This window comes from Macrotis lagotis, chromosome 1 (genome assembly GCF_037893015.1).
Source record: "Macrotis lagotis isolate mMagLag1 chromosome 1, bilby.v1.9.chrom.fasta, whole genome shotgun sequence".
In the NCBI taxonomy this organism is placed as follows: domain Eukaryota; kingdom Metazoa; phylum Chordata; class Mammalia; order Peramelemorphia; family Peramelidae; genus Macrotis; species Macrotis lagotis.
Window position 1 is genome coordinate 782,647,736 of NC_133658.1, and position 27,981 is coordinate 782,675,716.

Consider the following 27,981-nt stretch of genomic DNA (forward strand, 5'->3'; position numbering starts at 1 on the left):
TCATCTTGTTAGATTTGACATATTATTCAAGTCCATTTATCTTGTTGAATCCTGATTCCATCATCCAAAGTGTTAGCTCTCCCTTCTAGTTTCATGTCACTTGGGAATTTGATAGGGATGACTGATTCCTAAGACTTCATCTGAGTCACTGATAAAAATATTTAGCAAGAATAGGAAAGAGACTCTATCCCTGTGGCATGTCGCTAGAAATATGCTGTGATGCTGACATCAATCCATTAAAGAATAATCTTTGGATTCAGTCATTTAACCAATTTTGAATTCATCTCACTCCTCTATAATTCAGTCCACATTTATCCAAAAGGGTTTTTTTTGTCATATGCTTTGCTGAAATCCCAATAAGCCATAGCTATAATGTTCCTCTGATTTTCTACTGATATTGCCAAAAAAAAGGAAATGAGGTTCATCTGGCCTGACTTCTTAGAAAACCCATTTTGACTCCTAATGACCATTCCTTTCTAAGCATTTATAAGTGTTCCATTTAATAATCCATTGTAGAATTGTTCTATATATGAATGTCAAGCTCACTGATATGTGATTTATGGAATCCATCTTCTTACCCCAGATGTATTATTGCTACAACAATGGGAAAGATAAGAAAGGTTAGTGAATTTTTATTTTTTATGACCTTTATCAGGTTACTTTAAAATTATGAGTCTACAAATTAAAAAAAAATCTTATATTAGCCATAAAGCTCATGGTAGAAGTGGCTATGACATAGTTTTCTTTGCATTACCTAATACAAAATTAGTTTTCACTAACCCTTCATATATTTCCCCACTATCAAAGTAATAAAACTTCTTGGAGAAGATAGTGGATATCATAAATTCAAGAAACCTTAAAATTTACATCTAACAAAATCTCTCCCATAGTGTTAGTTATACTGACTGACTGGAAAGGGATTCCCTTGAAAAAAAGTGCTGTATCTCTCCATAAGGGAAAAGAAGAGACACTCATATTTACTAAAAATGTATTGAATAATTTTTTTGGAAGTGAACTCAAGGTTATTTTAATATATTCTGAATTAATAAAACAAAAAATGTTAAATTTTAAGATTACATTTTGGGAGCACATTAGGTAAGTATACTAAGATCACTCAAGTTAACATTTGTCATGGTGCCACAGTTTGGCAATCAGTGCAGAAAAAGGGAAGAACTAGGATGTGGTAGGAAAACGTGTAGATTTAGATAAGTGCATGTTTATGATCTTCACAAGGGGCTTGGTCTTCCAACTTTATATTTTGATAGTCATAGAATGAACTTATGGAAACTCCAATAGTATGTGATATAGTCTTTTGCTACAGTTCTAGAACTTTAAAACTGTGAGGCAAAAACTCCATAAAAGATCATAAATACTAAAATAGTAATAGTAATGAAGATGGTTTCACACTGTCCTTAGATAAATAATTCTGAAATATATAAACTGACCTTCCCCAGGTTCATACCCTAAATTCCTCCTATTGTCTTTGGAACTCATTCTTGATATTCCTTCCCTTTGGTAAGTGGCTTGCCCAGGTTTACACAAATTATTAATGTCTGAGCTAGAACCACTTGAATGTCTTACTTTTCCAAGCCACTACTCTGAATTCTAAATTTTAATAGAAATTTTCTACATATAGAAGTTTGGTGAAACAGTTCCTCTTCCTTGTCCTTATGAGATGATACAACCCTTTGCCAGGAGACACTGTCTAGGGCTCTGTTTAGAGACTCATATCATAGTCTTCTCCCAGCATCTTTCCTCACAAGGAAACCTCATTAGAATCGGTGCAGTGGGCTAGATTCACACTGGAAAAGAAGTTCATGCTGAGTTGCCAGCATCCCTTAATGAAGAACTCAAATGGAAGAGAGCTTCCCTGGTACTGAAATAAAACAGTGGTTACAGAACACTGTAGGAAACGATGAAGACCCTGGGGAGCATGCTATTTTTCTCTTGCCCCCAACATACAGAGTGATTTCATTGAGGAAATTCTGGTGGTTATGGAAACAAAACAAAAATTTCTCATTGTTATCTGCATTTTACCATATGTTGTTTCTATGGTGTTAATCTTTCTCTTCAATAGTTTACTTTTTATTTATTACAGGATTTCTTCAAGCAAGAGTTAATATCCATTAGAACATTTATTGAAACTGTTCAAAATAAGTCATTTTTTTTTGATGTCGCAAAAGGCGATGTCAATCACCCACACATAAAGTGGAGGCGTAGTATTCCATTACAGGTACCAGTACTTCCCTTCCCTCTCCTAACCCTCCTACCCCCAACCTCACTCTTGCTATTAGACCTGCTTTTGCTCTTTTCTTCTTTTCAACAGACTCATTCCTTTAGAATATGCTATCTTAACTAAGGGCCTTACAGAAGATTAGCTTGCCTCTTATTTTGTAGTAGTCATGTAATCCTTTTTGAATAATTTGCTTTGGGTAGCTATTCTAGGTGCAAGCTGGAGGATGAATGTTAAATAATAAAAAATGAACATAATGATGACCATAGAGCCCTGCTGGGAACTCCTGATAGAGCCATAAGTCATCTTCTTTACTGAGATGCACCTTCTGAGAATATACAGCAGGAACAAACCATGCCAACAGAGTTTGTCCTAGATTTTAAAAAAATACATCAAATCAAGACTCTGCTAATGCATAATTAAGGTCAACTCCTGTGGGACAGACAGTAGTACTTTTTTAAAAAAATAATGTTGCAGCATTTAGAACGCTGGTTTCCAAAATTATTTTGTTTATGTGTAAGCAGTGTGGCAAGGGGGAATAGAGAATCAGCCTTGGAATCAGGAAGACCAAGTCTATCTTTAATACTGGTTGTGTGACTTTGGAAAAAGTCATTTAATACTCATCGCCTCAGCTAATTCTCATAATCCTTTGGGCTAGAACAATTGTTGATTTGTAATGTTAATGGGAGTTTCCTCCCTAAGAGTGCAATCACAAGTCCCAACCCTAATATGAATAGTACCATGTAATACTAGGGTGCTGAGCTGCCTTGGAGTGAAGAAGACCTGGGTTCAAATCAAGCCTCTGATATTGTCTCAACCAGGTAACTTGCTGGAACTCATATGCTAAATAATAGGTTAGATGCACTGTCTCAAAATTGCAAAACTTTTTTATTGACATATATTTAACCTGACATTTACATAATGTTTTTGATTTACAGCATGCTTTGTATTCACTACCTGGTGAATGTGACAATCTTATGAATATAAGATTGTTTTATCCCCATTTTACAAATGAGAAAGCTGAGATCTAAAAAGTTGGTTTGCCCAAAGTCACAAAGCTAGGAAAGAGCAGAGTTGGTACAATCTCGTCTTCACATTCAAAAAGTCACTGCTCTTTCTACTCTACCACAGCAGCCTTCTCCCATAAGGTATTTTATATGGTGATATAAGACAGTTAAGCATTTTCTCTATGGAATTGAGCACCTATTTATTTATTTGTTTGTTTGTTTGTTTGGTTTTTGCAAGGCAATTGGGTTAAGTGGCTTGCCCAAGGCCACACAGCTAGGTAATTATTAAGTGCCTGAGACCGGATTTGAACCCAGGTACTCCTGACTCCAGGGCCGGTGCTCTATCCACTGTGCCACCTAGCCACCCCTCGAGTACCTATTTATAATGCTGGGAATCACATAGAATATTTTAGTGAGTTAAGTGAGAATCTTAACTAAGAAACTTAAGCCTAGAATTGAGAAATGTAAAACAACCAAACCTTAAAATTATATGTATGAACATATATATATATATATATATATATATATATACATACACACACATACACATGCAACTAAGTTTGTATCTGCACACACAGATTCATGTGTAAACTATCTATACTATCTATAGTATACACTATCTATGTTTTTGTGTATATATGTAGCTGACTGAGGAGAAGCGGGAACTAAGGCAATGAAGAAGGAAATACACACATATATAAAGTGACTATTATGGGCTAAGCACTTTTTACAGATATTATTTCATTTAATCCTTATAACAACTCTGGAAAGTACAACTGCTTTACAGTTGAGGAAACTGAGGCAGACAAAAGTGAAGTGGCTTGCTCAGAGTCACACAGCTAGTAAGTATCTGAGGTCAAATTTGAACTCAGATCTTTCTTGTTCCAAGTTCGATTACAGCATTACCAGAAGGGACAGCCAGTTGTCTCGTGTTAATGCTTAGAAAGTGCAATCAGTGTGTAGAGTGGAGGTAGAAAAAAGAAAAGAGTGAATGGAATCAGCATTTATTGAACACCTCTTACTACATGTCCAAGACTACTTTTGAGTCTACAGTTGTATATGTGTGCCTTAAAAAATCCAGATGGAGGAAATGTATGGCTATAATAAAGGAAAAAAACTTTTCTTTCTAATGGCATTTGAAGAGTGAGCTGATTTGCTTTGCCAAAGAAAGGTGTCTTTGCTAAGTAATCAAATTCAATGAACATTGGGCTGGGTTCTGGAAAAAAAAGAGACAGAAATGAAATAGTCCTTAACCTTAGGAAGCCCACACTCTCCTAGTTGAATACAACACAAAGGCAGATAAATAAAGACAAGATAATTTCAGGAAAGAATAAGCACTAGTGAAAGGGAATCAGGAGAAGTGTCTTGTAGAAGCTGAACCCGGAAGGGAGCTAGAGATTCTAAAGGCAGATGGAGGAGGTTGGCAAGATGTGTCTAGGACAAAGAGAAAAGAACTCCCAATACTTGTCACAGCTCTGCCCATTTTTCCAGGCTAGATTGTGTATACCTTTTCTGTTAAATGCTTCCTTTCTCCCCAGGAAGTGGTCTCCCAGAATCCCATCTTTACAATTCTGCCATTTCCCATATACTGATATTACATTAATTAGTAAGACATTAATAGTAAGAGGATCATTTTGTCACAATTACAAAAGGGATCTATGACCAATGTTAGTGGAGTGCTGAGCAATTACCTCCATCTTGAGTTTACTCTGTATCAAAACAAAAATGAAATTGGGTTAAGTCAATCACAAAGGCAGTCTGAGGGGGTTATCGAAATAGAAAAGGACAAATTCAGTTTCTTGTCTTAGTAAATGTAGAATGTGAGTTCCTTGAGAACAAGGACTGTTGCATCTTTCCATTCCTACTTCATAGCAAAAAAAACCTTGCACAAAGTTACTACTTCATCAGTATTTATTGAAATGATTTAGTGATGGGAAACTTTTATGTATGGATAGGTAAGAAGACCAGTTATTTGCTGTTGTTGTTTTGTTTTGTTTTGTTTTTTGCAAAATCATTATTTCCTTCTTCCTCACTAGTTACTTTCCTGTGTATTTGCTCTGTCCCCAAAAACATACAAGGCCTCCCAAAGGGCTAGAGTCTATGTATTTTATTCTAATTTACAATTCTCTGAAGCCAGTAGCATATCCAAAAGATATATTACCTAATTTAAACCAATGACTTAAAGCATTCTTCTCTTGAAATCAGATTTTGTCAATAAAAATAAAATGTGGCCCATACTCAAAGAGATGAATTTATTGTCATCTTTCTAGCTAGTTTGTTGTTTTTTTCCTAGTCAGCTCACACCGTGGAGTATTACTGTAACATGATGAGTCAATATATGTGTGAAGCAAACATACATATTGATGAGCTTCCTGTGTTTGGCCTTTTAGTAAAGAATCAAATCAAACATGGTGTTAACCTCCAGAGTTTGTCTGAATAAGGGATGAACATTAATCCCTAGAGTCTGGTCTTCAGAAAACCATTCAGAATTGGGTTAACATACATATTTATTAAAATTCCTAAGCTTACACAAACATGCATGGGGACCTGGCTAGAAAATCAGACTCCAGAATGAAGTTTTAAAGAAGGATTCTTATTCAATTCCACTATCAGCAGGTGGGATGTGAAAAAGCTTCTTCTGGTTTGTCCATCAAAGAAGTGGTCCCATCAACCCAGGATGGAGCTAGACATCAGACATTACTAGGAGGTACTGGAGGACATGACTGGAAGTCAACTCAGAATCTTTGTGCCTTATCAGTTATACTAAGACCTCCACAAAAGTAGTGAATCTTCCCCCTCCAGGCTGTTGGTGCCTCCTAGTGACTGTTGATACAATGGGGAAAGTCATATTTGTTATTAGAGGTCAACAATATACAGACACATACAGAGTCTTGTTATGGGATTGAATCTGCTATAGTACAAGTCCTTATTGGGTCTTTCTCCATCTTTTAGAAAACAAGGTGATCTCTGAGTAACTGGATGATTCCATTGTGGTGTGAGATATATACATATATATATATATATATATATATATATATATATATATATATATATATATATATAAAATTGACATTGGAGCCAGGATCTCTTTGAATTTGATTCTTTCATTCAATAATTTTCAATAATTAGTTATCCCTCACATCCAAATATTCATCTGCTTGTATTCTTAGGTCACATTTCTCTATTTTGTCCATGAGCATCTTGTGAAAGATTATCAAAGACTTTGCTGAATCCAGGTTATCTATCTTATGGAATTTCCTGGGTTAACATTCAAGGTGCATTCCTGGACCTACCACTTGCCCGCTGTGAGAATTTCGTGAAGAAATGTCAACCTTTGGGATATCTAAGTGGTGTGGCTGATAGAGCATTTACCCAGGAATTCAAATCCATCCTCAGACCTTGCTAACCCTGTGCAAGTCACTTAACCCCAATTGCCTACAAAAAAAAGAGATGTCATTTCAAGGCTTTCTTTATCTGTAAAGAGAGTAACAAACCAACTTTAAATCTATACCCCTCTGATCCTGTGTAAAAAAAGGAAGGAGACATTGTAATAACTTATTATTGAGGATCTCAGGCTATTTAGTAGAGGTCAAATGCTTGCTTTTCTAATTGTTCCCAGATTCTAGAATTTTCCAGAAATAAGAGCTCAAGCTTATATAGCATTTTAGAGTTTGCAAAACATTTTTCATCTATTATATCATTTAATTCTCATAAAACCTTATTGTTACTATTATCCATTTTGTGGGTGAGGAAGCTAAGATATTAAATGATTTGCTTGTATTTACATAGCTAGTTAAGTGTCTGTGGGAAAATTTGAACCCACATTATTTTGACCCCCAAGACCAAACAGTTTGTCCCTTATACTATGCTGCAGCAGCATCTTGTTTGAAGAAAACATTTTCTTTTTTTGGTTATACTACTTTTAGTTCAATCCGATCTCTTTTGTTAGCAGAGTTTTGAAAAAACACATATGATGACCAACAAATGACAGCTATAAATTCTTTCCATACCTTTTCTTTTTTTAGGTTTTTTTTGCAGGGCATATGGGTTAAGTGGCTTGCCCAAGGCCACACAGCTAGGTAATTATTAAGTGCCTGAGACCGGATTTGAACCCAGGTACTCCTGACTCCAGGGCCGGTGCTTTATCCACTGTGCCACCTAGTTGCCCTTTTACCATACCTTTGACCTGATGATTTAAACTTTTACAGAAGTCAGGCTGGGCATATTCTCCTACCATTTTTTCACTTATCAATTCAGTTTCTTATGAACGATTTTAGTTATGCTTTTTCTAGCCTGAAGATCATTATTGTTGTTAAGTAAAAACAGGACTAAAATAGGAGTTGAGTTATTCTACCTTCCCCCTATTGTGCATTTTCATTGTCCTATTTCTTCCTTCAGTTTCCTCTCTCCATCCCTCCACTTATTTTAAAAGAATAGACATTTTTGTTGTCTTTCATCATCAACCTCAGAACATCTGGGTCTTGATATTTCTGATATTCTTGAAATATCATAACACCCTTTTAAATTCATCATAAATTTCTTGCCTCTGCTACCATCTTTTGACTCTACTTTTTAAAAATTAAAGATGGCCAGCAAGTTAATTGTCTAGCTATATATGACTCTTTTCATGTGGTTCCCCTTTTTTTTCCCTCATAGGGATCATTGTATTTGTGTCAACTGAATTTTTTTCTTGAGTATATCACTTGTAGGTAGATTTTCCTTGAGGAATCTCAGGTCGTGGGGTCCTGTTTATCTATTTTTCCAAATTCTGAAGATTGCTTTCCCAAAGCTTGTGGCAACTGTCAGCCTTTCCTGTCTGACCTGTCACAAATTCCAAAATGGCCATTTTTTTTTCCAAAGGTACTTGTCATTTCTGTGTTGACAATCCATTCTCCTTATTGGTTAGAATTAGGTCCTGAATAGCACTTCGTCTTTTCTTTTACCTTTTAAACATTCAAACAATCACCCAACTATTTCAAGAATTTCTTAACTGCTCTTCTTTTAATGGAGAGACATCTAGCACATTTCCAGTTGAAGAAGCATGATGCAGTGGAAAGAACAATGGGTCTGGAATCAGTAGGCTTGAGTTCAAACCCCTATTTGCTAACTGTGTGATTTTGAGCATGTCACTAGGCCCCAGTTTCCTCATTTTCAAAATTAATCTCATTGAGTTAAATGACCTCTGAAGTTGCTTCCAGTTCTAAATTTGTATCCTTAATTGGAGTTCTCTGGCATAGTGGCTAGAGAGTCAGTCTTGAGTCAGATCTTCCTTCTAGTTTAACCTCTTAAAGGTCTAGGGAACTCTATAAGTCTATATGCCTCTGACCTACATGAGAACATTTTCATCTGGGAGTTCTATATCAAAGAAATCACAGATCTTAGTCCCTATTACTACCACTACTTATATCTGTGTCAACTTTGTCATATGTTTCTCCCAAGTTATCATCCATTTCTTTCTTCTGATTTGGTGGTCACTACTAAAAGTCCTTTATAATATTTCTTCTGCTTTTCCTTTCTTTAATCTTCATCTAATATATAGTAGAAACACTATGCTTTCACTGTCTAGTTTGTAATTGTAGCAGGAGGGATATACTTCTTGGTATACAATTTTCCTTTTATCTCATATTTCAGTCATTAGTTAACCATTGTATGAAATGTCAATGACAAATGGCTGATCTATTAATGGTGATGACTTTCTATACAAACCACCATCCCAAAGTTAGCAGAAAAAGACATTCTAAACCAGAACTGGTTCTCCAACCTTTCTGATTCAGCAAAATTCAATTAAACAGATAGATTCTTCACTCCTATAAGGCACTGATTTGGTTCTTTATTCTCTTGGACCATTGATAATTGCATCTTGGTTACTAGTATGCCAAGTGTATCCATAAAGATTTTAACATCTTGCACTTGGTGAGGTTTTAGCTGTACAAGTTGACATACCGTTGATGAGAAAGGTAAGGCCAGAAACCTGATGCTGTTATTGAATCATTTCAGTTGTGTCCGACTCTTTGTGGCTTCATTTGGGGTTTTCTTGGCAAAGATACCACTAGGCCACTGGAGTGATTTGCCATTTCCTTCTCTGGATCAATTTACAGATGAAGAAACTGAGGCAAACAGAGTTAATTGACTTGCCCAGGGTCCCACAGTTGTTAAGTGTCTGGGACCAAATTCAGAAAGATGAGTCTTCCTGATTCCAGGCCTAGAACTCTATCAACTGCACCACTTAGCTTCCCTGGGAAGCTGGATAACCACCATCAAAGAGTGGTAAAAGGATTTGTGACTAAAGTAGAAAGTGGAATTTTCGGTCCCTTCCAATTCAAGGTTTCATCTAGGAAAAATATGCAACTCAAGACCTCAAGAACAAGTGTCATAAGAGGATCATTTAAAGAAATTGTGAGCCTTAGCCTGGAGAACTGAAGTGAATAGGAACATGTTACCAGTCTTTTAGTGCTTGGCAGAATTGGACTCATTTTGTTGGGTTTCATGGGACAGTATTATGATCAACAAATTAATATTTGATAGAGATAGAATTAGGCGTGATGGAAAGAAAAGATTCATCATAATTAGAGATATCCAAAACTGTGTTGAACTGTTTCCAAGAGTAGTGGATTTCCCATCACATTTGAGCTGAAGCTGAAGCTGCAATATGTTGTATTTGGGACTCTTGCTGAGCCAAGGGGTTGGCCAGGTCATTCTCAGTTACTTTGCCCCCATTTAAACAAGAATTCTTTCTCTTTGACATGCTTAGAAATTCTGTCTCATGTTTGGCCTTCCTAGTAGTAGTAGTGGCTTGTCTTCCACTTGGTGGTAGTGCTTTTCCACAACAATCATTATGGTCCCATTGTTTGATTCAAAGTCTGGAGGTTTTTTCTTCTTTTTTAGGATGCTGATCCAGGTTTGTGTGTATTTTTACTGCAAGTGCCTGTGGCGCTGTATGAAATTTGTGGTGAGGAAACTAACAGGACGATGTGAGCTACAAAGAATCTGTTATAATAACAAGCCAGGAGCTGGCAGAACCATGAAAATAGGTAAGTAATTTTTTTTAAATCAATGACATAAGACACAACAGAGAGGGGGAGGGTGGGAAGAGGTCATGTTCAAGTAAAGTAATTTTATACCTAAAGTGCATAAAATAAGATATCTCAGCAAAAGCATTGTTGAATCACATTTTCATTTATTCTTTTAACAGAATCATCATTGAGGGATTCAAAAAGTAAGGTGAGTCAAGTTTGGATCTCTTCATGGAGTCCCAGATAACTTTTTCCTTGATGCTTGTTTTCCACCTTCAAAATGGCATATAATACCAGTTGGTCACTTCAAACCATAGCACTATATCCAGTTTCATGATTTTTTTTCTAGAAACACACAAAATATTTGGCACAGCCAACTAGAGAAACTTATATTCTTAATTGCCATTTCTCTACAGGGACAAAGGGCTTCATTGAGATTATCCTCTTGCTTATTTTTTCAAACTACAAAAGTAATATTACTGAAAAATGCTTTTACAATGCTTTCTTTACAACAGAAAGGAAGGACTGGTGATAAAATTCCCCTATGTACCTTATTACAGAGAGATATGGAATAAGTGTGGAATGAGACAAATATTAGTAGAAATGGAAAAATGTGTTGTTTTGTTTGACAACAGGAGAAGTTTTTATAGCCAGAAAAGAGAGAGATCATTGGGAAATAACAGCGATGTAAAAAAAGTATAAGCAAATTGTTTTTAAAGAAGCAAGTGAAGAGAAAAATGGGAAATACAGTTGAAATCATTTTTTCTTCTTTCTAGAATTTCCTTTACATCCAAATGAATGCACTATATGATCAGAATTTCATAGTAATAAAATCCTTTCCCTTTGAATAAATCACTCATCTTTTACTACTCAGAGTTTAGCACTCCTTGTGAAACAAGAAATCAATGACTGCTTTTTAAAAGATGACTTCTGATTCTTTTCTATTTTTCTTTGTGAATCTTGATTTTTATAATTCTATTCTCTAAATTAATCATCTGTTGAATGAGTTTTCTCATAAGCCTCTTTTTAACATTAAATATTATAGTTATATAAGTCCTTTTTGTTTAGAAGATGAATCTTTAATTTCAGAAAAATTGATTGTATACATAAATACAGGATCACAGGATTTAGAACTGGAAGGAACATTAGAAGTAATCTAGTCCAACCCTCAGGACAGTTAGATGGCACAGTAAATAGAGTGCCAGGCAGGAAGACCTGAATTCAAATCTGTTCTCATTATTTGTGTGACCCTAGGCAGTTAATACTGTTTGCCTTTGTTTTCTCACCTATCAAATAAGCTGGAGAAGGAAATGACAAACCACTCCAGTATTTTTGTCAGAAAACCCCCCAAAAGGGTTATAAGGAGTCCGAAACAATTGAAAAATGACTAAATAAGTCCAACCCTCTCATTTTACTGATGAGGTAAACTAAAGCTTAGAGAAAAGAAGTGACTTGTTCAAGCTAACAAGTACTCAATTGCTATGCCTAGATTAAAACCCAGGTCCTTTAATTCCAAACTGAGAGCCCTTTCCATGGTACCATGCTGCCTCTTACTATCTAGAGAAATTCATTTATTAACTAAAGAATCTATTGATAGAAACAAAAGTAGAAAGAAACAGGGGAGGGAATTCTCAAAAAGCAGTTCTAATCAGAATTCATAAAACTATTTTCTGCTGACTTCATCATTAATATCACAAAAATTTACATTTGAGAATTTCTCTAGAGAATTTTCAATAAATTTTCTCTAGAGAAAATACTATTATATCTTACACTGATATTAACTTCCTTAACATTCATATGGATTATTTGTTGTAAAGTTTTGCTATTAAAACTGTGTAATTTCATATGCCCAAACTGAGCCACCAGTGTGGTATTGGAGGATTTGAATGCAAATTCTGATTTTTCTGTGACCTTGGGACAAGTAATTTCACCTGTTGGCATCAGTTTCCTCCTCTGTAAAATGAGGGGGTTGGACTAGACCCCCCCATTTCTTCCTTCTAGTTAAAATTCCTTTGAAATGAATATTGTTTAAATTATTGTTGTTGTTTAAGTTTATAAGGAAAGTAACTGGTTTCAACATGCTTTCCAGCTATTGCAGACTTCAGTAAGTGTTCACCCTGATGCAATTGAAAAGACTGTCGATGACATCATGAAACTGAAAAAAATCAATCCTGACATAAATCCACAGTAAGCATTTGTTGTATCAGCAATGTAAAAGACGGTTACCATATTCATCTGCATAATGATGTCAAGCAGTATTTGACATAGAAAAGTCCTTAAATATTTTCATTTATTCATTTATTTCATTCATGCTCAAGACAATAACTACCATATATGTGACACCTTTAGGTTTGCAAAATATTCTATATATATATTAACTAGTGTATATATAGTGTTTTAGAGTTTGCAAGTGCTTTATGAACATTATCTCATTTGATTCTCACAACAGTTCTGGGAGGTAGGTGTTGCCATCATTCCCGTTTTACAGATAAGGAAGCTGAAGCAGGCAGAGGTTGAATAATTCTCTACGGTTATACCAGGAAGTGCCTCAGTTTCTATTTGAACACAGATCTTCCTGACATCAGGTTCAGGATTCATTTTGGCACCTAGTTTCACAACAACCCTGTGACATAGTTGCTACAGCTTTTATCATCTTTTATTTTATAAATAAGGAAACTGAGGCTCATCCAGGCTAAGCAACTTGTCCATGATCATTCCTTTATCATCATAAACAGGATTAAAACTCAGATCATTCTAGTTCTCTAATTTACCATTTTATACCCTAACAAAAGATATGTCAAAACCTGGTCCCCTGACTTCATTTAATCCATCTTGCTGCCAAATTAAAGTGTAATTGGGTATTATTTAAATAAATTATTATTATTATGATTCAATAATAACGATAATAAATAAATAATAAATTATTATTATAATGGATAAAATACAATAGAACAGATAATATTAACATATATTTTTCTAAGACCATATGCACCTACAGAGATCCCTTTGTCATTTTTTTTTAGTTCAACACTACTGCACAATATTGCATTGCCTCTCAAGATAGAAAAGCGATCTATTAACTTTCCATTTTTCCACCCCTAAAGCTACACTGATGAGGCACAGTGCTCTGGTTTTCAAATCAAATGTCCCAACCCAACCAATAAAAATGAACACATTTCTAATGGCAATGAACTAGTGGATAAAGTCAGGAAAACTTGATTTCTAGTCATGCTTTCAACCCATATAGATATAATTTAGAATCTCAGTGCTCTGGGCAGCTCTCTAAGGCTGAAAGCTTAAGATATATCAATGTTTTCATGTTCATCCTCTCTGGAATAAGCACTAGTGCTTATGGCACAGAAAGATGCCACACAAATTTCTTCATATATAGCTGGAGTTATATAAGATGGATGGCTTCTCTATCTGGTGTGTTCTTCACCTCAACAATGAATGTTCTCATTATCAATGTGCTTGACTTCTCGGTTCTGTCTTGGAGTGAGCTTTAGGTTAGGAGAAACTGATAATCTGGTGGACAGCTTCTCATGTTTCAGGAGCACTTGAAAGATGTAGCCTGGGAAGAGGCTTGATTCTCAGCCTTGATTAGTTCCCATTAATCCTTCATTTTCCATGATGTTTAAGACAAATTTTCTCAAGTACATTTAGGAAAAGGAGTTTCAGTTTCACAAAGAGTCCAATATTGCCGAATTAGAATCTCTTTCTATTCTGATTTACAGACAGTACTACTTTAAGTAATTGAAAGTAGGGAAAATAACCACCAACACTCAAAAGTTAAAACTTATATGGATATGAGAAAGCATATTTTAAAAGAGTTTGATTTTGGAGTTATTGACTGTCCTAGAGGGGGTTTTTTTTTGTTTTTTTTTTTAAAAACAGAATTCTAATTCTGCTTGGTCTTGCTTTATTTCATTCATTTCCTTTTCCTTTTTGATTCTTTCTGATCCAAATCTATTATTCATCTGGATAGGGAACTCCTTGGGTAGAAATTCCTGCTACCAATGTAGACAATACTTCCACAAATTGTAGTTTTAGAACAATACTTAGGAAGTAAAATACTTATGATCATAAACATAATTAGTAGGCATCAAGCAGGATATGAACAAGTCTTCCTGATTCTAGCCTTCTACATACACCTCATGTTGCTTTTCTTCCTTTTCCTTATGCATACTTATAAAGATTGAATTAATGTCACTATAAGAGGATACTGTGACAGCTAATTGGTACACTGGGCCTGAAGTCTGAAAGAAATTTCAAATCCAGCCTCAGAAACTTCTACTTGTAGTGACATGGGGCTAGTGATTTATGTCTATTTGCCTCAGTTTCTTCACCTGTAAAACGAACTGGAGAAGGAAATAGTGAACCATTCCAATATCTTTGCCAAGAAAACCTTAAATGGAGTCATGAAGAGTCAGACACAACTGAAATGACTGAACAAAAACAACAACAGAAAGAATATTGGATCTAGAATCAATAAAACTTGATTTCAAAGAATTCATTCAAATTTCAATAAATACTTGACCTTAGCTAGCTGTATGACCCTGGGCAAATCACTTAACCCTCTGTTTACCTCAGTTTCCTCAACTATGAAAAAAAGGAAAAATATCTACTTCCTAGGATTATTGTGAGGATCAAATTGGATAATATTTGTAAGGCATTTAGGATAGTGCCCAGGACATAATAGGTACTTAATTAAATCTTGTTTCCTTCCTCCATTGTCATATTGTGGTATGTGCCATATTAAAACTGCATGACTGATTTCCTTGGAAAAATTTGGGAGGATCTCGAGTCATTTTCAACCAAGTTGAAATAAAAATTTTTTTAAGACACAAGACAATAACTGACCTGTATGTTGATAATGTCCAATAAAATCTGACAGAGATTAAATTAGATTGTTTATCCTGATGATATCTAGTCTATGGGAATGATTGTATGAATTAATCAGTAAACAAATATTTACTGCATTATGTGCCAAAGTATTATGCTAGACCCTCAGAATACAAAAGCAATAATAAACCAGTTCTTATAAGGAGAATACAATCTAATGGCAGACAATAAATACAGAACAGTGTATATATATATATATATATATATATACATATATATATGTATATATATATATATATATATATATATATACACACATATTCATGATCCCTTGCTAACCCTTTCATTGAAAGACCTTGGGGGGCAGCTAGGTGGGTAGAGCACCAGCCCTGGAGTCAGGAAGACCTGAGTTTAAATCCATCTTCAGACATTTAATAATTACCTAGCTATGTGACCTTGGGCAAGCCACTTAACCTCATTGCCTTGACAAGAAAGAAAGAAAGAAAGAAAGAAAGAAAGAAAGAAAGAAAGAAAGAAAGAAAGAAAGAAAGAAAGAAAGAAAGAAAAAAAGATAGATACTGAAAGGATACTTGATACTTCATCCCTAAAGAAATACAAGAAGATAGCACTTTTTGCTTCTTTATAGAGTTTGAGTACCAGGAGAAAGGAGTAATGCATATAAACAGATTTTCTCGGTGAATTTATTAGCTTACTGAATATTTTACTTCTTTTTCTTTAAAAATCTTTGTTGGGGGAGAGCAAGGAGATCTTGATATGGGCAAAACTAAGCAAAGTACAAATAAAAATGTCAATACAAATCTATTTTTTAAAAAAAGAATGTGCAAAAACAGGATGGAAGAGATCTGTCTGGCTTGGCAACTATTCACATGAAAACTATATAGAAATTTTAATTGAACATATGTTTAATTGATGTGAACAAAATAGCTATTTAAAAAGCTTACAAAATCTTGAACTACATTAATAAAAATCTCAGGGAGTAATAGTCTCACTTTACTTTCTGCTTGCCATATTTTGAAGTCTTGTTCAATTCTGCAAGTCATATTTTCAAAGAGACAAACTAGAGCATGTGAGGGAACTGAGTAGGAAGATGAGGAGAAGCAAAATTATGAAATATGAGGATTGCATATTTTTAGACTAAAGAAGAAAAGACTGAGGTGAGACATGATATCCATCTCCAAGTACCTAAAGATTGTCACATAAAATGTAGCAATATCTCTGTTGCTCTAGAGGGCAGAAGTACAGTACGACCAATCAATAGGAATTATAAAAAGTCATTTTTTTATTCAACATAAGAAAAACTTTTCTTCTTATTACAGCTGTAGATTATCTTATTGGATAGCAAACTCTCCATTATTGAAAGTATTCACATAAAACCTGGATAAATGTCTGCCGTGTTTATATCCAAGAAATTTCTGCATCAGGTAGATGGTTATACTATAAAGCCTATATCAGACTTTCTTAAACTATCTTTAGTGTAAAATTCTGATACAAACAGTAGCATTTTTCAAAATTTTTTCTATAAGATCAATCATTTGAGACACCTTGGCTTAAATTAAAGTCAAAATTAATTGTACTCTTTAATTAGTATTTGTATGTGCTAAAGTAATTACAATAACAAATTTCAAACTGTGAAAATACTTCTGATAGTTTTTTCCCATGAAAATGATCCCACTGAAGATGAATTTAATGAACAGATGTCACCAAGATACTAGCCTCTCTTGTTCTTTATTGTTCCTTTTCTATTTGTGAATACTTTAGGTTGGGGATCTCTCTCCAGGCTTGTCTTCTGCAAATCGTAGGATATCGAAACCTCATTGCAGAGGTTGAAAAGTTGCGTAGAGAGCCGTATGATTCAGATAATCCCCAACATGAAGAAATGCTTTTGAAGGTTAGTACTTGGACAGCATTTGGACCCTGATATATTAAGCCTCTTATGATTTCCAATCATTTTTCTGCTGACTTCTATTTTTATCAAATTTTTGCCATGTATTTCCTCAAGAATATGATCCAGTTCTGAATGGTTAAACCTCCTGAGAAAATAGCCAGAATCATTTCTCTGAGTCTTAGACACTTGACTGAAGCTCTGGATGGTGAAACGGTTTTAGATGTTAAAACAAGAAATCTGTTTGCCAAGTAGTGACTTGGGATTTTCATTTATCACTCTTTATACACATCCTAGAAGATGAAGTTGGTTTCTGCTTTAAGCAATAGCTCCCCTGGGAAATTACCCAAGATCTTAATGGTGATTATTTATTCATGCAACTAAAAGGATATTAAAAGAGGAAGTCACAATTTGTATCTGATGTGTTTAACTATTTGAGAAAGAAGTACAAAATTGCATTGGACAGTGTTTGAGCAATGTATGACTTGAAAGCATAATATGAAACTAAATTATGCTTTAAATATTAAATTTTGCATTAAAACAATGATTATCTAGAAGTAAAGTGTGGCTTGTGAAAATTGCTTATATGTAATACAAATTAATTTTTTTTTTGTAAACAGAGCATTTAGGCTCCTAATGACCTATCTTAAAGTAAATAGTGAAAAGAGAAAAATAAAAGATGCTTATTTACCTGTCTTAAATGTAATGAATTGAAAAAAATAAGAATCTAATATTAAGACATATTTATCCTTTTGCAATCTTCTGTCTGACTATATAAGTGTGTAATCATATAGAGTTGAATTAGCATGATATTGGATATGATGTTTACTAAATTACTAAGCACTATCCCAGGAACTGGGATTCAGGAGTTTCACTTACACTTTTTGGGAGATAGCACAGCAATTCTTTTATTCTTTGTTATAGAAAATCCTTTGGATTTTTCTGAATGGAACAATAAGGTTATTTGCATGCACAGGTTTTCCTTCTTTGGAAGTAGGACTATTGCTCTTCTGATTTTTGCTGCTAGTTCATGTTTGGATCCAGTGGAGTCCCCTAGAAGAATGCTATCTCTTCAACTGACACTATTTTATATGCCCAATACAAAAGAGTGAGAACAGTACCAAGTATTTGACTCCATCAATCCATCCCCATCTGATTTGTCAGATTCCAGGTTATTATACTGCTAATCACTGAGATTCAATCACTCATCTTCAATGAGGTATAAATGATTTTGCCAATGGACTATCTTTAGGCAGATAAATCAAAATCCGAAATAAAGTATTACAGATTATTAAGCTTAAATTCTTTAAATTATTCAGTGATTTTTTTTTGCTAGTTATACCCTCATAATGCACTGAACAAAAATGTGTAGGATGCAAAAAGTGTAAGACGTGGTTCTTGCTCTCAACAACCTTGCAGTCTAGTTGAAGCAACAATACTAATACACAGGAAGCATTTCAAACAGTGTCATGGTAGCTAGAAGTACAGTAGGATAGGAGGAAAGAGAAAGACTGCCATAGGTTGCAGTGCTTGTAGAAATACTAAAGTATACTTTCAAGAAAACAGTTTCATTATAAAGTAAAAATGGTGCTTGCCTTAAAAATTCAAGGTAGCCCACAATAGGCTGGGTTTTCTAGACACATTTTAGGAATAAGGAATGAGGGGCACGTGTTCAGAGTTGGGATGAGGAATGGAATGAGCAAGGAATAGTGATGAACAATGAAGAGACTGTCTTGACTGAAATATAGAGTGCATTTTTCAGAAAATAGGGCTTGTTAGGAAGAATTGTCAGCTTATGGAAGGTTTCTGAAAAACAGACTGATGTGTTTGAATTTGATAGGTAGGACAATAGCCACATGGATTTTTGACTATTTGAACTTGATATGGGAATAATGTAATGAAAGTAATGAGTTAGAAAAATTTAATTAAAATAAGGCAATTTGCAATAATCCATTATAGTGGCCTGAACATTAGGAAGGAACAAATTTAAGAGGGAGTTTGAAGGAAGAATAGATAGGGTTTTGGCACAGATTGAATCTAACGAATAAAAAAGAGTGAAAGTCAAAAATGACTCAAGGATTTCTAGTCTGTAATACACCCATATGCCTTTATGAGCAGTTTCATTATAAAGTAAAGATGGGTTTTGCCTTCAAAATTTAGGACAACTTACAATAGGTCAGATTCTCTAATGATACAACTTGTCAAAAGAGAACTTCAAAAGGTTCAAAAATTATTTTAAAAATGACCATCATATTTCAAGTGTGATTGAAATCATTCATATAATAGTCAGCATTGAAAGGTCATAGATTTAGACCTTGAAAGGACTTTAAAGGTCATTTAACCAATCTTTCATTTTTTATATTTAGGAAATTGAGACCTAGAAAGGTTGTATTTAAACCTAATTCCTCTAGTGCCAAATCTAGCTTGCTTTCTTCTGAACCATGGATTTTTAGCTGCAAAAGGGCAAGGGTTCAAATCCTAAATCTGTTACTTTTTACCTGTATGAACTTAAATGTTATTAAGCCTCTTTGGGCTTCAACTTCCTCATTTGCACAAAGCAAATGTTGGATTTTATTATAAAGTCCCTTCCAGTCATAAATCCCTTATTATTTTGAAATCTAGTAAACATGGGTTCTTCAGAGTACAAATATTTTTTGCATTCAAGCTACAAGCAGAAAATAAATTCCTGTTTTAGAAACACTGATTCATTTGGGAAAAGATCATCTTAAGATTGACTAGACTATTAGCACTTTAATACAATTAAGAAAATTGAATACAACACACATTTTTATTTTCTTCACTGCTGTTTGACTTTATTTTCCCAATGTAGATGAGTAATTAGTTAATTCTTTTAGTTTTTTATAGATGGGAAATTTAGATTGCTTTTATTGGAACAAAAGTGGCTGACTATTCAATAATGACAAACCACTCTAGCATCTTTGCCAAAAATATCCCAATGGGGTCAGGAAGAGTCAGACACAACTTGAAACAACTGAGCATCAAAAATCACTTTCAATAATTATCTAACCTCAGGGCTCTACTAAACTGAAATCTAATTTTTCTTTTGATGAATGTGAAAAACTAGTGAATTGTAGAGATTGTAATTAAGTGAATAAGGTCTCATACCAACATACAAAAGTTTCCCTTGAGCATGATAAAACTTTTATTTCAAATACCTTGTATTTCTGATATTTTCTAGGCATATTATATTTCTATATATTCTAGAAAGATAAAATATTATATTAGATGAGTTTTTTTTAGTTTGGGTCCCAGAATAACTGGGACAATTTACATTTTTGTTTGAAGTTTCATTAGTTAAATATCATATTTAAATTCACATACATGTCCCAGGATTTTGTAGCACACTTATAGATCAAGATATTTGTATTAGAATTACTTATGATCTTTCCATATAAAGTGCATCTCTTATGTCACCTTGTGATAGTAATCAGGGCTCTCAGTAGAACACATTCTGAATTCTTATGAACCCTTTAATGAAGCATATGTTTTACCCAGTGTCATATATGTCAGTTATCCAAAAACAAAACTAGCTAACTTCAGAGTTCATTACCAGATTGGCTTTAGGAGAATGAATTAATTTCCGCACCGAAGTTCTTTCTATTAAGAAAATCATAGAGCATGGAGGGAGTGGCCATACACAGATCCTTGAAGTATTCAAATAGTTTGCACTTGAAATTGTACTTTAACATGAAAATTGATAATTATTTCCATGGAGGTGGTCTGGCAATGAAGCAGAGGGGGAGATTGTGAAACAATAAATAGTTGAAGGGAAAATGTTTCTTCAATCAATAAGCATATATTGTGCCAGACCCTTGCAAGAAGCCCTGAATAGAGAAAGACCAAAGTCAAATAGTCCCTGTTCACAAGGAGTTTACATTCTAATAGGAAAGATTATAAGAATTTAGGTAAGTATATACAGAATATATAAAGAGCATGAATACAAATAAATACAAAGTATTTAAATAAATGGAAATTCGAAAGTGAGGACATTAGCACTTCAGGGATCAGAAAAGGCTTCATGATGATGGTGTGGCTTTGAGTTTTATCTTGAAGGAATAGAGTCTTTGAGGTGGAGGTCTGACAAGAATGTATTCTAGATCTGGACAGCCAGTGCTAAAGCAAAGAAAAAGAGGAGACCAGTTTGACTGGATCATTTAGTCAAGGAAGGGAAGTAATAGCCAAAGAGATTTAGGCCAGGTTTTGAAAGACTTGAAAAACTAAACAGAAGAGTTTATGTTTCATCCTAAAGGCAATGGAAAACCAGTGAAGTATATTGAGTAGGAGAGTGACATAATGAGTATACATTTAAGATAAATAACTGTAGGAACCATGTGGAGGATGAAATAAAAAGGGAAAGGACTTGAGGAGGGGAGACCAATTGGAAAGCCATTGCAATGATCTTAGTTGACAGGTGATGATGTTCTGAACTAAGGTTGTAACTCATGAATAGGTTGGATATGAGAGTTGTGTAGATTAAAATGGCAAGATTTGAAAACTAATTGGATATATTGATTGATTGATAGGTACGTGGGGAGAATGAATCTAGAATAACACCAAAGTTACAGACCTGAAAGACTTTTAATGTGAATTACCTTTCATAAAAGTAAGGAAGCCTAGAAGAGGAAGAGTTTTAGGAAAAGAATCTATTTTTGGAAATGTTGCTTTTAAGATGTATCTAAGACATCCAGTTTGAATAAGTAATTGAGGATGCTAGGCTGAATCTCAGAGGTGAGACTGAGACTGGAGTTAGACATCAGAGAATCATCACCATAGAGATAGTTAAATGCATGGGAGTTGATGAGGTCAATGAAAGACAGTGTAAAGAGATGAGAGTGAAGGATGAAACCTTCAGTCACACTGAGACAGTTTGGGGTGTGATCAGCAAAGAGGGAAGAGGGAGAAAGATTAGAAAGGTAGGAGAACCAGAATGGGGAAGTGCTTTGAAAAACTTTCATTTGTACTGGTGCACAAATTTTAAAATATTCAGCTTAGGTAATGGAGAGACTGTGTCTGGATCTACTGCCTTGGGAACTAATCAGATATTGAGTTTTGTAATTTGCTTGATTTCCTTGATGGACAAAGTTAATTTGGCTTAGCAAGACCCTCAAAGTAATGATCATTAATTTTTCCTATTTTTCTATTGAACGTTTGTTCATTAAATTGTAATTATTTCATTGTAAATGTGATAACATGTCTTTAAATTTAAATGAAAGTGCCACAACCACATGGACATGAACATAAAATACTTTTTTTATGAACACTCTTAGATCAAAGTAATTGAGGTAATGTTTTATTGTTCATGGATAGGTAAAGCCACGGTGACTTTTAAAATGACAGTTTTACTTAACTAATCTATTTATTCAATGTCTTCCCAATTAAATTACTAAAAAATTATTTTGCTCAGTTTTGTAAATAACAAAGGTAGTTTGGAAGAACAGAAAGTCAGAACTTTAAAGAAGCCAAGAAATAAAATGTAAATGAAGTAGATTCAGCAGTAGCAGAACCTTAAACTGAATTATAAGGGAGAGAGCATTGTTGAAGAGTAAAAAGGATAATTTCAACTATTTTAAATTTAAATTTCTTGTAGAAATGAAATCTAGGTAGCCAAGAATGGAAGGAAGGGAGGGAAGCCAAGAATGGAGGAAAACTTTCAGAGAAAAAAACTTTCATAGATTAGGTTAGAATACTGCTGTATTGTATTAAATGATGAGTTGGTTGATTTAGAAAAAACATAAAAAGATTTGAACCTATTAAAAAGATACTATCCTTCCTCAGAGAAATCAATGACAGGTAGAAATAAGCATAGTATGTAGTCTTACATATATGTGTTTGAGTGTTTATGTGTATTTTTGAGTATGTTTATAACTATGTGTACACATCTACACATAAATGCATATGTGTGTATCTGTAATTGTGTGTATGTATCTCTCTTTATATATGTGTATACATATATACATACATATATATACATACATATATATATATATATATATATATATATATATATATATATGAAATCTCCATGCTTAATTGCAACTTTCTTTAGGGTAGAGGGAGAGAGGGGGGAAAAAATAAAGTAAAAAGTGCACAGCAGAGAACAACGAAAAACCAAAAGGGAAACCAAAAAAAAATGCTGGGAAGCTTTGAAAACACACGTGTGGTATTTATTATATAGAGGCTTTCTTGAAATAGAAATTTATTGCTTTATATTGAATCTTTTCCATGGTCTGCTATGTGTGTATATGACATTTTTTTCCTTTTCTCACTTTGAATTTAAGTTTAAAATTAAATAAAAATTTGAAAAATTTAAATGAAAGGGGGAAAAGGTAGAAAATTAAGAAATAATAAAACTATGAAGAGAATCACATTTAAAATATTGTAGAGGGCAGCTAGGTGGCACAGTGGATAGAGCACTGGCCCTGGAGTCAGGAGTACCTGGGTACAAATCCAGCCTCAGACACTTAATAATTACCTAACTGTGTGGCCTTGGGCAACCCACTTAACAAAAATCTAAAATATAATATGGTAGTTCCTCTTGGAGTTTATTTTTTATGAATGTAAAAATGAGTAATTATTGTTTCTCTCTACTATCCTTGTTTATATGAGGGAGGAAGTATATCATTTGAGGATTATTCCTTATCCTTACCTCCCAGCCCTTTGTCCTTTGGCTACCTGACTCCATCACAGAAATAAAAATCAAGTTAGTCTTTTTTTTAATTTTTATTACAGTTCAACTAATAGTTTCAGCCTAAAAATTTTGACTATTGACTGAAGAGAGATTTAAAGTTTATCTGTAGATAAAAATTATCCCTATTTATAGTCTTCTGTCCTATCCCATTTTCTAAGTACTATAAATAAATAAATAAAAGTAATTCTTCTCCAGAAGAATATAAGTAATTACATACATCTTCTCTCAAACAAATTTTATTAGGGGCGGCTAGGTGGCATAGTGGATAGAGCACTGGCTCTGGAGCCAGGAGTACCTGGGTTCAAATCCAGCCTCAGACACTTAATAATTACCTAGTTGTGTGGCCTTGGGCAAGCCACTTAACCCCGTTTGCCTTGCAAAAAACCTAAAAAAAAAAAATTGTTCATTTATTTATTTATTTTCTTAGCAAGGCAGTGGGGTTAAGTGGCTTGCCCATGGCCACACAACTAGATAATTATTAAGTGTCTGAGGATGGATTTGAACTCAGGTGCTCCTGACTCCAGGGCCAGTGCTCTATCCACTGCGCCACCTAGCCTCCCCTTAAAATTTTTAAATGACATTAAACAATTTTTGTGTTACATATACTCATCAACACAAATTATATTGGTCTCTTATCTCCCAGTTATGGAAACTCTTGAAACCTGATACTCCTCTGGAAGCTCGGATTACTAAACAGTGGTGTGAAATTGGTTTCCAAGGTGATGATCCTAAAACAGATTTTCGAGGAATGGGACTTCTGGGACTATATAATTTAGAGTAAGTATATGGAGGCTAAGATGTATTTAAATACAAAATGATGACCCCACTATTAAGCTTTTTCATTTTTTACTTGAGGAAACTTGAATAGTTCAAGTTATACTTAATACAATTTCAAACAATAGTTTCTTGGAGAACATGGGAAAATATTTAGACCTTTGTTTTAATTGCACAACTGACCATACCTTTCCTTTCTATATTGTTGCATATTCCATGTGATTTTTTGTTAATTCACTGAATCTTACTGGGAGAAGGATTCTTAGAAACAATCTAGTCCAATCCCTTTCATTTTACAGAATACTTAAAGCCCATAAAGCTCAAATGATCTACCCAGGTTCCCACAGCTAGTTGACAAAATTTTCAGACCAGTTCTCAATTCTCTAAATGATGGTAGATAGACATCTATCTACCATCATTTATATATATATATATATGTATATATATATATATATATATATACACACACACATACATATATAAATATATATATATCATATGTTGTAAATTGTGCATGTTGGCTTAGAATATAATAGGAAAAACAAAAAAGAAACAAAGGAGTCAGAAAAAAATGACATGAAAATATATCCTACTTTACAATAACTCATTTTTTAGTACTTTAACATTCAAAAGTAAAAGTATAAATCAAACAGCGTCTGAACCTTAGCATCACCTGTTATTCACAACCAGGCTGTGTCTATAAGTCTACAGCCCCATCAGACTAAACTACATAATAATCAGTTTTACTTATTAAGATTAATTTCCCAGGAAAGCTTCAAAATGGGGACCTAGACAAAACCAAATCATTATTTATTTAAATCCCTGCTAAATGAGGCCAGTTTCATTTTTAGCTATGGCGCTCTTTCTGTATATGCTCTTTCATAATTAGTTGTGTGACCTGGATAAATTATTTCATTTCTCTGAGGATCATCTGTTTCCTTCTCTGTTTTGCCATCTGTAGAATTCATGTAATGGTATGAAAGGATGACTGTGGGACTTTAATGTGAGATAATATATCCAAAGCCATAACAAGTAAAAGTTGACTTTGCTTAGTATTATGGTTGTATAGAACAAATATTAATTACTGGGACCCAGGAGAGATGTTTGACAAGGGACAAGGGTGGAGTCCTTAAATCGGGAGGAAAGAATCCTTTTTTTTTTTCATTCTCTCATCCCACCAGGAATCCTCCCTCTGTCTTCAGACTATGGTCTACAAAAAACAGATATATACACACTGTGATATCCCCCTGAGAATATTACTCTCAAGCTTTCAGGAATCGAAAGGAATGAAATTGCCTCAAGTGGCATATGCAGCCTCCTTCTTTCTTCCACCTATGAACATTAGTTGCTAAAGACAGCAGCTGGCATTCTGCTTGGCACCCCCTGGTGTTCAAGACTATCACTACAAACTTGTAATCTTGTGAATCTATCTCCCTCGCCCCTTACTTCCCTAACAAGAACATGTGAAAAAAAAGCCTTCTGGTCTACCCATCAGGTTTGGCGGGGGGGGGAAAGGGGGGGAATGATATAATGCCACCTATTTTCTGAGTCTAGTTCTGAATTGTTGTATTTCATAATCTTCTATCACCAGTTCTTTTCCTTCATTACCTGAAAGGAAAGCAATATAGCATCTGTCTATATATTTTTTAATTAATTCAGTATTATTTTATTATCTGAATGCTTCCCCTCCCCTTTAAAAGGCAAGAAAACCAAAACCATTACAAATCTATCTATCTATCATCTATCTATCATCTATCTATCTATATCTATCTATATATATACATATATATATATATATATATATATATATATATATATATATATATAGAGAGAGAGAGAGAGAGAGAGAGAGATGTAAAACAAATCCTCTCATTAAGGCTAAATCTTTGAATCAAATCTCTGAATTCTGATATTGAAATCATTTCCAACTGTTAGAAAACTCAAAAATATCTCACTTTTTTCATTTAGCTAAATATATATATGAAATATATATTAAATAGCTTCATCTCTATGTAAAAGAGGTAATATAGATCTCTATAATGAGAGATATACATACATATATTAAAAATTCATCTACTTCCTCCCCCAATTACAAAAAAGTACGGCTATGGAGCACAGAATTAAATACTATGTGTTTTATTTTTTAAATCTGTTTTAGAAACATATATTTTGAATATTTGGAAGTCTGAAGGAATTTCATATATTTGAGTGATCTAAATGATGAAGTTTCAATACAATAGCACTCCCATCACAAAGTGTACGTTTTTAAATGTTTCTAGCTCTTTTCCACTTTCATTCCAAACAAAATTCAAATTATCAATACATATTCTTCAAGAAATATTCTCCATCTTCTCAAAATTAAGGTTCAAAAAAAGGCTACTCTGTGTTTCTGTCACATCATGAAATTTGAATAAAGAATATGGATTACATGAAACTCAATCTTGGTCCTCTTTCCCTTAGTCTAAGCTAAAAACCTGAGTAAAATGAATTCCCTTCCATCTCCATGGAATAAAATTTTCAAGATTTTGGAGAAATTCCTAAATTCATGGGGCCCACATAGCATAACTATTTTAATACTGTGTTTTAAGGTAATTTTCATTGTCCTCCTGAAAAAACTATTCTTTAAAGAAGCTAAAATGGATGAAACTCTAATGCTAACATCAGTCACTAAAATTAAAATATTCTTAAATCCTGTGAAATAAACATTCACTCAGTGTTTTTTCCCAACAACAGGTATTTTGCCGAATGGGACATTGTAACAGCTCAACAGGTGCTCTCTGATTCCCTTCATCCAAAATACAGGTGATTCTTGAAGTCAAAGATACCTGGAATTGATAGCATTATTTTACTATCAACTTTGGTCATTCTTTTCTTGTGTGTCTTATACATTTGACTAAATTAATTAATGTCTCAAAGATTGAAATTATGTATTTATCTAGAGCTAGAGGTAGATATTGTATATAGATTCCTGTGACTCATTTACCTCCACAGAAGCCATAACAATGGCTGAAACTATGGGTGGGATTGGAGAGGTCCAAAATTAAGCAGAAATAGCATTTAAGGCCAATTTCAGATAAAGTGGGTAAACTGTAGACACTCTTTTGTAGTCTTCTGGAGCTTCTACAGCTCCTTCTGAAAAAGTAAAGAAATGCTCTTAATGTCCCAACTGTTGTGGAAGGAAGCTCAGAGGTGGACAAGAAAGGAGCAGCAGAGTCTGAGAAAAAGTGACTTTGATAAAACAAAAAGAGTAGAGTGACTGGGAGAGTGGAGGAACAAAAAGAGGGTCAGAGAGTCTTGAATTTGCTTGCTTTCATTTTATTCAATATTCTGATTTTCAGTTCATTTATATTTTTAATTTACCTTTTAAAATTTTTCTTTTCTTGTACACATAAAGGGAGGTCACTAAAGAAGAAATAAGGTATTTTTTCTTTGAATTTTAAGTTGAATTATTTATTCTTATTTCTAGAAATTTTATCTACAGCAAAATATTTTTGATTGTC

General features: G+C 34.0%; 1 protein-coding gene and 1 long non-coding RNA gene across 5 annotated transcripts in view; one reads left to right on the top strand and one right to left on the bottom strand.

The window, feature by feature from the left end:
• The window catches only part of LOC141508209 (uncharacterized), a 68,395-nt gene that overhangs the window by 35,198 nt on the left and 5,216 nt on the right, over window positions 1-27,981 (bottom strand). The gene's annotated exons all lie outside the window — the stretch shown is intronic.
• ELMOD1 (ELMO domain containing 1) overlaps window positions 1-27,981 on the top strand; it is a 72,235-nt gene that overhangs the window by 31,620 nt on the left and 12,634 nt on the right. Inside the window, exons 1-8 of one of the 4 annotated variants that reach the window (XM_074216609.1) lie at window positions 1,132-2,233; window positions 10,126-10,271; window positions 10,433-10,461; window positions 12,343-12,440; window positions 16,875-17,004; window positions 24,351-24,484; window positions 27,215-27,283; window positions 27,876-27,899. In XM_074216609.1, the coding sequence (XP_074072710.1) occupies window positions 10,127-10,271; window positions 10,433-10,461; window positions 12,343-12,440; window positions 16,875-17,004; window positions 24,351-24,484; window positions 27,215-27,283; window positions 27,876-27,899 (629 nt within the window). In that variant the 5' untranslated portion in view covers window positions 1,132-2,233; window position 10,126. Of the gene's footprint in view, window positions 1-1,131; window positions 2,234-8,831; window positions 10,272-10,432; window positions 10,462-12,342; window positions 12,441-16,874; window positions 17,005-24,350; window positions 24,485-27,214; window positions 27,284-27,875; window positions 27,900-27,981 lie in introns of those variants that run through there. The other 3 variants (XM_074216608.1, XM_074216606.1, XM_074216607.1) reach the window with 3 other exon arrangements.